Genomic DNA, 12,229 nt, shown 5'->3' with positions numbered 1-12,229 from the left:
ACTTAACAGAGGAGTCCTCACCTTTTTCATAAAAGAAAACTGGCACTGCTCAGACAATCTACAGCTGTCCCAATACAGAAAAGAAAGCACTCCTCCCCCAAAAAGCAACTCCCACCCACCAAAAAACAAAAATCCCAACCTCCTACCTTTTTTAAAAAAAAGTTAAAAATTGGGGTAGGTAGGGAAATCTTGGAAGGCGCCAACAGGAGTGTCTGAAAGGATCCTGTTTGGGAACCCAGTCTTAACATAGTAGGTTTATTGGTTTGCTTGATAACGCAGTGCCTCAGTTATATACAGAAAGCTTCTTGGGATAGGACTTTAGTTAGTTTGCTTTAATGGTTAATTTTTATAGTAGTCTGTTGTAGCTACATAAAACAACAACTTCTATTGCAGTGCCTAATGATAAGTAAGTATCAGCAGTATAAGCCTATGGGATGCTATATCTGTGTCAACCTGCTTGTGGAACTGACCTCCACAAGCAGAAGAGGGTTTCCTTTCTATTGCAGCCCCCACCCTCAAAATCTGCACAGGAGGTTGGGTTTGTGAGAACCTCTAAAATAGTTTGGAGGGCACTAGAAGCATCAGTGACAGAGGGATAAGGAAAAGCCCTATCATGTGCCCTTGTGCAACAATGGCTATTGCCCACCGTTTCCATTTTAATACTTTATTATCACCTTGCTTGGAAAAAACAAAAGCAGAGAATGCTTTACATTGGGGTATTTTACACTAAAACTGTACCCAATTATTTTGCTTTTTTTGTACGCAATTATTTGCAACCTGGAGAATATGCGGGGCCTGTGAGCAAGTCCTGTTTGCTAGCCTGAAAGTTTCAACTCAAGAACCTGGTACAAAACATTTATTGTTTATCAACTGCAGTGATAAACATCTGTCCAGGCCTCACCCTGCTGCAATTTGTTCTTCAAGACTGAAACAACAGCTTATTAAATACATTTGATGACCATTTCACATGAGGGTTCTGTACTACAAACAGAAAAGCAGATGCACATGTGCTACATGAATTGCTCAGGGTAAAAACCAAAACCCTTTTTGAGTCTGAAGGTTTGATTGCAACATTGGCATGGGAATCTGCTGCTCAAAAGAAACACACACACTTCATAAATCCCACTGGACAAACTAGTGTCTAAGAATGAACTGTGTACTGGGAAATTCCCACATCAAATCTCATCACAGATATAAGGGACTTATTGGACTTTAGGCACCTTCCCCGCCCTCTGCACAATATACGAAAATAAAAATAAGGCAGTTATCAATAAAGTGTTATATAAATACTAAATATGGCAAGTAGCCAACATTGTTCTTTCCCAACCTTAACTTTTTAAAAGCTCCAATTCAATGCTTCCCAGCAGAGCATACTGCTTTATTTAATAAAACTCTTACTGTTTTTGACTTAATCATTCACAGCTCAAAAACTATGTTGGCATGCAAACTTAAATTTTCACATTTACACATCACTTTGAACCATAGTTAAAATAAACTTAAAGTTAGTGCACAACCTGCTTGTGAAATCGTGGTTGCTTTTCTTCCCTATTCCTATCACTGTGCTGGAAAACAAGCCTTGGTCTGGCTTAGTGTTACATCTGAATCCGGGCTTCTGATTTGTTTCTCCACAAACCAGGAAGAGTAAGCCAAGAACAAACATTGGTTACTAGTGGTTTCTTTGGAGAGAAATAAACCACTACCCGAGGCCTTGGACATGATGCTAAGCTGGACGAGTTTATCTCCTGGCAGTGTGGAAGGAGCAGGGAGGGAGTAAAGCAACCATAATTACAGCAGTGTGTATAAGCATGCTGCCCATTCTCATTAAACCAAAGTTTATTTAAACTATGGTTCCAAGTGGTGTGTGAACCAGGCTAATGTAACATATCTGAAGAGCAACTCGTTTATTTTTGCAAAAATTTTCAGTATGAAAATACATTTGATGAAAATACAGTTCCATCATTTCCATGGTGCACAAGAGGAATGCAGAAGGACATTTTAAACAAATATTGGCACACTTGATAAAATTAGTCGTGTTTGAAAATGCATTGCTTTAAATGCCCATTTTACTGCTTTTAGTAGAAACTTTGCAATTGTTCTGAATGGGTTTGTGATTTTGCCTCATACAGAATGATGGGAAAGAAGATAATCAGTAATTACTTTCATAGCATTATATCACAGGGTGTCCCTGGTCAACAACTTCGGCTGATGCTCCCCCGAAAAAAGCTCAACAACTTAGATGGGTAGATCACTGCCAGTTTTTTTAATAGTGGGAGCAGATCGCAGTCTCTTGGAAGTTGGACGTGCCTGCATTATATGAATTAAATGCTGTAGATAATTATTATTTTTAAAAAGGAAATCAAGGCAACTCACAATGTATTTGTTCTACATTTCATATGCATGTTGTAAAAGAGCAAAACAAAAATGTTGGAGATTCTTTATTAATGTATTCCAGACTAAACAGCTGAATTGTTGTCACTTAAAAAGAACTCTTATGAATGGAGAACCACATTCAACTATTTAAACAAAGTAACCAAGATTCAACTTTTGACTCCAGAATTTTAAACAATTCTAGGTTCACACCATGTTATCCCTTTACCCTCAAGTTTGCCAACATCAGGTAATTGGCTTTTGTTAAACATGGGTATTTCTTTTTAGGGAGATGAAAGATTCTATTAGAACAGTACAAACCCAAGTAGAGGTGAAAACTATTCAGTGTGGCTATTTCACTTCATTACCAGCTATGTTGTTTAAATTGATACAAATGGTCTCCTTCTGTTTCTGACTGTCGGCTTGTCTGATTAGTCCAACTAATTGTTCGGGCTCGGGAAGATCTCCTATATCTAAATAGAAGATGTGCAGTTTGTAACCTGCTTAATTCGCCTTATGTCCTGCATGGCCCTCAGTATGGTGTTCATTAAAGTATCAGCTGTTTTGTTTGTAGAAATGGCAGTATAAGCACAGGCATATTTTTCTTTGTTAAAAAGGCCAGATTGTCTATAAATAATACACACTGTGTTGAAAAAGGCAAAAAAAAAATCATCAGGTACATATGAAGGTATTTTTAAATGTCCCCAAGTAACACCTCCTCCTACAGCTATACTGAAGACAATGACAGCAATTATATTATATGTATTAGATGACAGAGGTTTAGGACAGAATGAAGCCAACTGGTCCAAATGTTGACATTTGTACTGCAACTTAACATTTAAATGACAAATCTAGAAAGCCAGAGTGTACACACACATTAGGCTTTCTGCTTAGTTCTCCACCCCTCTCCAAACTGGCTGCTGTATTAGCTGGATTAGCTATTCAGCACTACGTTATTAATGGGTAAACAATTCAGCACTACGTTATTAATGGGTAAACAAAGAAGAAAGATATGTTTTCTCAGTATTTCTCTCTATCCAAGCTTCATTCCAGCATTACAGTGGTTATTTTTCTGTACCTGCATATTTTGTACCAGCTCCTGCCAACACAGCAGTTTGAAAGCATACCAGCGTGAGTAGATAAATAGGTACTGCTGTGGTGGGTAGATAAATGGTATTTCCATACGCTCTGGCACTCATGGTGTCCCGCGTGCCAGAAGCAGTTTAGTCACGCTGGCCACATGATCCAGAAAAGCTGTCTGCGGACAAACGTCAGCTCCCCTGGCCTGAAAGTGAAGATGAGTGCCGTACCCCACAGTCAAATTTGACTAGACTTAACCACCCAGGGGTTCTTTATGTTCACCTTACTTATTTATTTTTATTTATTTATTTTTTAATGATCTCCAGGGGAGATCATTCCACAAGGTATGTACCACTGTGTGGTGGACAACTGCAGACTGTGGTACAGTGAACAGGTCCTCCACAAATCGCTGTGGCTGGTCTGGTCAATACAGGAGAAGATAGTCTTTCAGACAACCTGGTTCTGAGCTGTTTGGGGCCTCATAGTTCAGTATTAAAACCTTATACTTGGCTTGATAGTTAACTGGCAGCCACTGCAGTTGTTTCAGAACAGCTATTATACTGAATGCATTTAAGAACTTACAGTATTTTTCGCCCTATAGGACGCACTTTTTCCCCTCCAAAAATGAAAGGGAAATGTGTGTGCGTCCTATGGGGCGAATGCAGGCCTTCGCTGAAGCCTGGAGAGTGAGGGGGGTCGGTGCGCACCGACCCCTCTCGCTCTCCAGGCTTCAGGAAGCTATCTGCAAGCCGTGGGAGACGCAGCTCTCCCACGGCTAGCGGAGAGCTTGCCTGCACCCAGAAGCTTGGGGCGCAGCTAGCAAAGACCTTGCTAGGAGGAGCGCTGAGCTGAGCTCAGCACGCCCCAAGCTTCGGGCTTCGCGCAGCCCTCTGCTAGCCGTGGGAGAGTCGCACGGCTCTCCCACGGCTAGCAGATAGCAGCCTGTTCTGGGGGCTGGGGTCGGGGGAAGTTCGGGCTTCCCCCGCCCCAGCCCTGCACCTGGGGGGGGGGAATACACTGTGTATCTGAAGAAGTGTGCATGCACACGAAAGCTCATACCAAGAACTGACTTAGTTGGTCTTTAAGGTGCTACTGGAAGGAATTTTTTTTGTTGTGAATTATAGTGTAATTCTTGAAAAAAATGTAACAGTGATGCTCACTGTGTTTAATGCTCTATCCAAAAAAGAACACTGTATATGGAAATATTAAAGTGATTACAAGACAAGAGGACAACACTGATTAAGAAGCAAGTGACAGGGAAAATTATTACAAGACATAAGTGGAAAAGTGATATGCCAATGGCCTTTGTCACTACAGATCTGTAGCTGTTCAAGTAAAAGCAAACTACACAGAAGCTATTATTAATAAATGACTATTAAAAGCTTGCTAAGTAAGCATCTGGTGTTGGAAGCAGCAGAAGAAAGCTTTGCTGCTATTTAGAGGGAATAAAATATGGCAGACTGGATAAGTTTCAGCAGCGAATGTTCTACACAGCCTGAATTGTTCATCACCATTAGCATCCTATTCCAGATCATATTTTTGAATGATATCCTAAACACCTGCCAAAGCATTATAATTTCCTGTTTTGCTCAGCATCTATCTACATAGTTGGATACAACACTTAGTTATTTCTAACCACCACATGATGCAAGGAAATACACCTACCAATATTTGTACCTGGGGTGCTGAAATTATTTACAAAGCATCCACATGGAAGCATGTTCTAATATTCAAAAGGAAAAGCACACGTGAAAATAAAGAATGATAGACAGTAGAACATTGTTCAAGAAGCTAAAGATACCATTATTACAAGACAAAAGTTTAGACGTGATACACCAATTGTCTTTTCTACACCTACGGTGTATCACTAAGGCAACACACAAAGAGTCTGAGAAGCTTCCAGAGATGGTCAAAGCTGAGATATTTACTGGAATACTCCCAGTGACTGTTATTGATTTCTTGGCTACTCTTGAAAAAGCAATGTCGGCAGTATTTCTCCCATTGCTTATAGTTGGGACAGCCAATATGGTGCCCTCCACATCAATTGTGGCACAGGTAACTGCTGTTACCTGTTGAAGAGTTGCTTCCCTTTGAAGGGATGCCAACCCCCTTGACGCACAATGTGAGATTTTGCAGTGGCGTTGTCAGTGCATATCAACACGTGGAATGGTGCTGAAGCTGTGCAAAGTGGACCAAAGCCAACCTGGCTGCCCGCAACTTGAGCCAATTGATGGATCGCCTTTTTTCGGTTGCTGTCCAAACCCCTTGCACATATTGAGCTTGACATCCTTGGAGGAATCTAGAGGGTATGATCATCAAGAGATGTGGAGCAAGGTAAGGGCTGTTCAACCGTGGAATGGACTCTCTTTCAGAGGCTGGATGGCCATCTGTCATAGATGCTTTAGTTGAGATTCCTGCAGTGCAGTGTTGAACAAGATGGCCCTCAGGATCCCTTCCAGCTCTACAATTCTATGATTCCATGCTATGAGTATGCTGATGACACCCAACACTATTTCACCTTGTCAACTGAGCCAAGTGAGGTTGTACCAGTCCTGAATAGTCCCTGGATGCAGTGGTGGGCTGGATGAAGGTCAATAAACTGAGAATGATTCCAGTCTGTAGGTTATTCTCATGCTGTATGCAGACATACAGCCTGCAGGTTTATTGTTTTACTGTGGGTTATTGTTTTAATAATCATATATGTGTAAACCACCCTGAGATTAGTTATGATAGCATAGAAATGTACTGAATAAATGAATGATATTCTGGGGATGCTCCGAGATCCAACAGTGTCACTGGAGGCAGCTATAGCTGTTCTTGAATAGTGACAGTCTTGCTACCATGATTCATTAATTCCTATAATGCAATGATCTCTTAGTTACAGAGCCCATCCTGCCCCTTCATATTAAATTCCTGAGTTGCAACATTTGGGATAGGAAAATTACATAAAGTCCACTCCACCCCTAATATCTGCTGCATACCTTATTTTAAATAATAGCATAAAACTGAGATGATGAATCTTGGATGCATATGGCACTAAATTAAAATGCAGTCTGTGTTTCACTGTAAAAAAGCCATGAAGATGAAATGGATGCTTTATATAAAATATTTACATATAGAACGTAAAAATGTACTATGGTTGGTAACCTTTATGACTTTGGGGAACCATGTATTTACATATCTCTATCTTTGCATGTGCGTATCTGTGTGTTGTGTATATATTTTTAACAGTTGACAGCTGTTTTAGAGCATACAGAGAAGCCAAGCTGAATGAGGGCCTTGATTACTTCAAGATTAGCTATCTTAAGTTTCTATTCATTTTAAGTGTTGTTAGTGCGAAGAGTCATTAGTCACTTCCTTGTCTCATAGAACATCAGCATACATTTACATTGTTAATGAACATTTGGGGTAAATGAATTAATGGCACTTTTAAACATCAATTCAATACTAATAACTTTGTATGTTGCAGCAATGTTAAGGTTCAGATAAAAACTATAAAGACTTCTGTGTCTAGGTAACTAATTGCTCAAGGCACGCACACACGCGCACACACACACAAAGTACAACTGATTAAAAATACTTCCCAAAGATGTTAAAAATCATGGTTAAGAACTAACATTTTATTCTATACTATTAATTGATGTAGGCTGAGAAAAACCAAGCAATCATGAACTTAAAAATGTTTCATTAAAATAGCTTCCTAGTATGTCCAAACTTTTAAATATGAATGATACATTCTGTTGGACTAGTGTAATGTAAAATATTTGGATAACCAAATATTTGAGTAACTGTGAACATAATTTACATAAAAGCACATTAATTTTTGAAGACACATTGAATTATTAAGTTCACTGATTTTTGATAAGCCAGATATGAACAACAAGGCATGAACAACAAGGCATTTGATTATCATAACATTTCCCCTATTTTTGTGCCCTCGGGGAAGGAACAAGTAGGATAATTCTATCATAATTTCAAAATGTACTTACAGCGGTAGTGGGCTTGTATGGTGGGACCAAGCCACTCTCCTGACACCAGCATAACTGCTGTTTTCCTGGGCAGGGCTGGGGCAATAGTGAGATAAGGGCTATGAGGGTGTGCTGGATGAGCCAGTGCTGCCAATCTGGCACTCCAACTGGTGCATCTGTGCAGCCCCAACCTCAGCTATGACTCAGAGCTATGAGCAACAGTGATGCTGGTGAATGGAGGGCCAGCTCTGTGGCTCTGCTGCTGAATAATGCCGACAAAGGTCCGTATAGTTAAAGCTATGGTTTTCCCAGTAGTGATGTATGGAATTGAGAGCTGGACCATAAAGAAGGCTGATCGCCAAAGAATTGATGTGTTTGAATTATGGTGCTGGAGGAGACTCCTGAGAGTCCCATGGACTTCAAGAAGATCAAACCTATCCATCCTTAAGGAAATCAGCCCTGAGTGCTCACTGGAAGGACAGATCCTGAAGCTGAGGCTCCAGTTCTTTGGCCACCTCATGAGAAGAGAAGACTCCCTGGAAAAGACCCTGGTGTTGGGAAAGATGGAGGGCACAAGGAACAAGGAAAAGGGGACGACAGAGGACGAGATGGTTGGATAGTGTGAGTTTGACCAAGCTGCGGGAGGCAGTGGAAGACAGAGTGCCTGGTGTGCTCTGGTCCATGGGGTCACGAAGAGTCAGACACGACTAAAGGACTAAACAACAACAAATAGCCACAATTATTAAGACCCACATTTGTCTACATTCAGCAACAGAGGCTGAGATCCAACATAGCATAAGTGGGCATCCACTCACACAATGGGGCTTCTCCTTCATTTCCTACTCCATGAAGCAAATTCTGAGTGCACACAGGGGGTTGGAGGGGGAGAAGAGAATTAAAAGTCCTATTACACAAGTAGCCTTTGTATGTTGTGCAGAGTATCTGAAAAGGATACCTATGCACATTTAGCTACACTTGCATGGACACCCCTTTCCAATGTTTCACTGTAATGTGCTGAGGTCAGGGGGCCAGCCACAGTGAGATTGGGGCTAGGGGTGTGTGGTCATGCTTACCCCTCTAAGTACTGTATATGTATGGGCAGAGCATCTGAAGAACCAAATAGTAGTCGGTAATAACAGATAGGTAGGAAGTTAAAGTAAACAATTTGCATCATTCAAGGTACTATACAATGTTTTCATTGAACTTCTATTACATTTCACCTTCAGTACTGAAAATCTGTGGCCTGAAAATAAATAGTATGCCAATATATCATCATAAATCTAGTTGTGTGGCCACATCAGCCTGCCCAAATATTATGATCTTTATGGTTCCACTTTCAGGAATGAGGTGAGTAAGAGTAACCCTAACCTTTTCAGCTGCTGCTTACTATCTCCATGTCCTTGCTGGAATCATCTCTGTTGAACTTAAGAGACTGAAAACACTTCCTTTCTCTTTAGTGTTTTTCCCTGCCCCTCTACATCTTACAGTGTGCTTTTACTACTGCAAGCATTTTAACTGTTTTTGTTTTTATTCTTTCACTGTGCTTTTACTTTGTTGGCGATTCCTGAGTGTTTTTAAGATGTAGTATACAGTATTGTTTAGCTTGAGAAACAAATGAACATCACACACAATATATTAGGACAGGAGTGTCAAAGTTGACAGCTTTGATTAACAATTAAAGGTACAAGGAGATTGGAAAGTTCTGCTTGGATTGTGTTAACAATGCCAAATTCAAATTTAATAGGGAATTGCTAAATCTTATTTTACCGAATGAATTCCTAAAGCACGAAGAAAACCAAATGAAATAATAGGAAACATAAAATAACAACCAGGTTTTGGTAATAAGAAATGGGGGGGGGGGTTAAAGAGCTCATATTTACATGATTCCTATAGTGGATTTCAATATCACCGTTTTGTTTATGATAAGAAAAGATAACAGGGAATTAAACATTTGACGAGTGTTTCAGTATGAAAATAGTTGAATGTTTTTGGTTTTTGTTAGGGCCAGAATGACCAACACACACAGCGAAATGTTTCTTAAAACATTTCTGTTCAGTTATGTTTTGTTTGGGGCAGGGGAGATGGAAGACATCATAAACACATAGCCATTCAAAAATTCTCATACATTTTCTAAAACGTTAAGTGTAAAAATGATCAACTCACCTTCGTCAGGCTTGTTCACATAACTTTGCAGGGGATCAATGCCTATTTCCTGCTCTTCAGCTTGTAAAGGATGGCTAGTTTCAGTGATGGAATGGTACATATTGACACTTGGCACTTTCAATAAGTAGTAATTACCTGGGTGAATAAACAAAAACTAAAGATTAATCAAAACAGCCTCCTAATTCTATACTGCAATAAGGTAGCAAAGATCTCAGAAAACTCAGTATTGTTTAGCTTGTCGTCTAAACATACTATTTTCACTAGTTTAGCAGAAAGGGGGAGGAATATTGCATTATATGTATCATTATATTTTTCCTCATGATATAAGAGGTTCTCTTAATATGTAAACTTTCTTCACTATTCCTACAAATCTGGTGGAGAATCTGGTGCTCTTTTCTGTTATTATAACAATGAATGTGACAATGTTTTAATGAATAGGGGAAATATATTGGATACAAAACTCTGTTGCACTCCATTCATTTTCAGGCATGATAGGAAGCATGTGCTAAAGTTGTTTTATTTTACTTTAAATAAGTTGTTAATTTCCATTTGAACAGTGTTCTTAAAGTAAGCTAACACTTTGTGAGGGAAAAATGCCACTTTTCCTAATAGTGAACTTACTGTGCAGAGTATATTAAGATTTAATATTACCTCATTTGCAATAACTGTTTATAAAAAGATTGCTTTAGCAAAGTATGGTGCCCTACAGAAGTAATTGGAATCAACTCCCATTATTCTTGAACACTAACCCATGCTGGTTGGAGCTCTGATTGAAGCTGATGAGAACTGTAGTCTAAGAACATTTGAAGGTTACCATGTTGGCTACTATATAGGATGACAAATGGCTACCCCAATGTCAAAATAAAGAAGAAACATAATTGCCAAAGTCCTCTCTTAAAAACATTATTACAAAAATACATGCAAAAGGAACAGACAAGATTAAAGTTCCATCCAAAGTAGCAACAAAAATAAAATAAAAAAGGCTACTGGAAAATTATTTTTACATCAGAATTAAAAACAAAAAATCAATGATCAATACCTATTAGCCTAACTACTCTGAATACCAAGGAATTCCTATGATAATTTTAGTGTTTTAATTTTTAAACAGCAAAGAAAATTAAACCATTATGGTGACTCATGAGACATTTCCTAGAAAATGAGTGGTTATTTTTACTGGTTTATAATGGCCTGCAAAATATTTTTCTACTTTTATGTAAAGCAATTAAACAAAATCATTACTAAAAAGGATATTGATATGTGATTTAGGAGCTACTATTCATTCAAAAATACAATCCTAAATAAATTAACTAGGGAATAAACCCTACTGAGCACAAATGGTAAGCACGGACACATGTAAACATGTGCAGTGAGTTATAAGACCTGTTGTTTCACCTTCTCCAGACAAATAAATAAAAATTTACAACTTTATTGTAGCTGTAAAAATGTGGGTGGGGAAAAGCAGCTCAGGGTTCCTCAGTTATCTGAGCAGGATGGGAGTCACACAAGCACAGTTCCTTCCTCCATCGTTGGGATTTTATTTCTTTATTGTATTTCTGTCAGACCACAAAGCAACAAATGAATAATATTGCATGAACTGACACCCAGTTGGAACTTGCCAAAATTTGGTTTGACATCCTTATTTGTTGCAAAAATCCACTGCTCCAGATTGGGAAAGGCAAGCCTTTAGGGTTGTATAGCCATGTCACCTATATTGGTACTAGAATTATTATTATTCTCTATCCTAAATATTTATGTGAGTATAGGCAATCTGTTGGAGCTAATGATGAAGACTAATATCCTTTTAAATGGGATTTCTGAAAAAGTCTGTATTTAATGCCTTTCTTAAGAAAGATTAAGTGTATGGTATATAACTCTTTCAATAAAGTAATTTAGCTCTGACCCTAGAATTATAGGCTGTAAAAGATCAAGGTGATTTACCTCAGCAATTTAGATCACCAAGGAAAAAAGGCCAATTTAAATCAATGATTTAAAGCAAAAATTTCCAATTATTATTTAGATACTTCCTAAATAAAAGTACATACTAATTGGCTGCTGTTACCATAAAAACACATTAATGGAAAACTGAATAGAGCCTTTATGCCATCTCCGAGGATACATTATAAGTTTCTATTCTTAGATAATGTAATGATCATGATCATGTCAAGCTGCATTAGAATTACACTAACAGTACAAATGTCTAGATACAATTTCCAGGTGAAAGACCAATGGAAACATTGGTTTGGATCCATCTTTCCCCTTTCTAAGTAAAATACCCTTTTGTTTACAAGCAGAGAGCTCTGGTTTCCTCAAAAACTCTTATCAGAGAGTTGAGGAACTTTCCAGAGTGTAATCAATGCACCATGGTGGACCACAACCATAAAAGGCAAAGGATGTATGAATGGAAGTACTTTCTATTTATATAAACTATCATGTTACATGGATCTATTTGTCATTTTCCTGACAAACATCTCTGTCTACCTTCAGAACTTGCATACTTATAGTATTGATCCAGAGTAAGAGCTAGTTTTTTGCTAGCCTAAAGCAAACAACAACCACAAAAACAAGATGGAATTTGTGGGCCAATGACCAGCAGACTTGGGGCCACCAGGGTGGGGAGTGGAGGTGTACAAGGAGCGGAAATGCCACAACAC

The 12,229-nt window shown here is 38.8% G+C and overlaps 1 protein-coding gene across 9 annotated transcripts in view; it reads right to left on the bottom strand.

Annotated features, from left to right (window-relative positions):
- The window catches only part of TBC1D5 (TBC1 domain family member 5), a 264,700-nt gene that overhangs the window by 150,339 nt on the left and 102,132 nt on the right, over nucleotides 1-12,229 (bottom strand). For all 9 annotated transcript variants that reach the window (XM_081883202.1, XM_081883203.1, XM_081883200.1 and 6 more), the window contains one exon: nucleotides 9,579-9,713. In XM_081883202.1, coding sequence (XP_081739328.1) covers nucleotides 9,579-9,678 — 100 coding nt within the window. In that variant the 5' untranslated portion in view covers nucleotides 9,679-9,713. The remainder of the gene's footprint in view (nucleotides 1-9,578; nucleotides 9,714-12,229) is intronic.

Source organism: Podarcis melisellensis, assembly GCF_964234715.1.
Source record: "Podarcis melisellensis genome assembly, chromosome: 12".
In the NCBI taxonomy this organism is placed as follows: domain Eukaryota; kingdom Metazoa; phylum Chordata; class Lepidosauria; order Squamata; family Lacertidae; genus Podarcis; species Podarcis melisellensis.
This window is presented reverse-complemented; position numbering and strand designations above follow the sequence as displayed.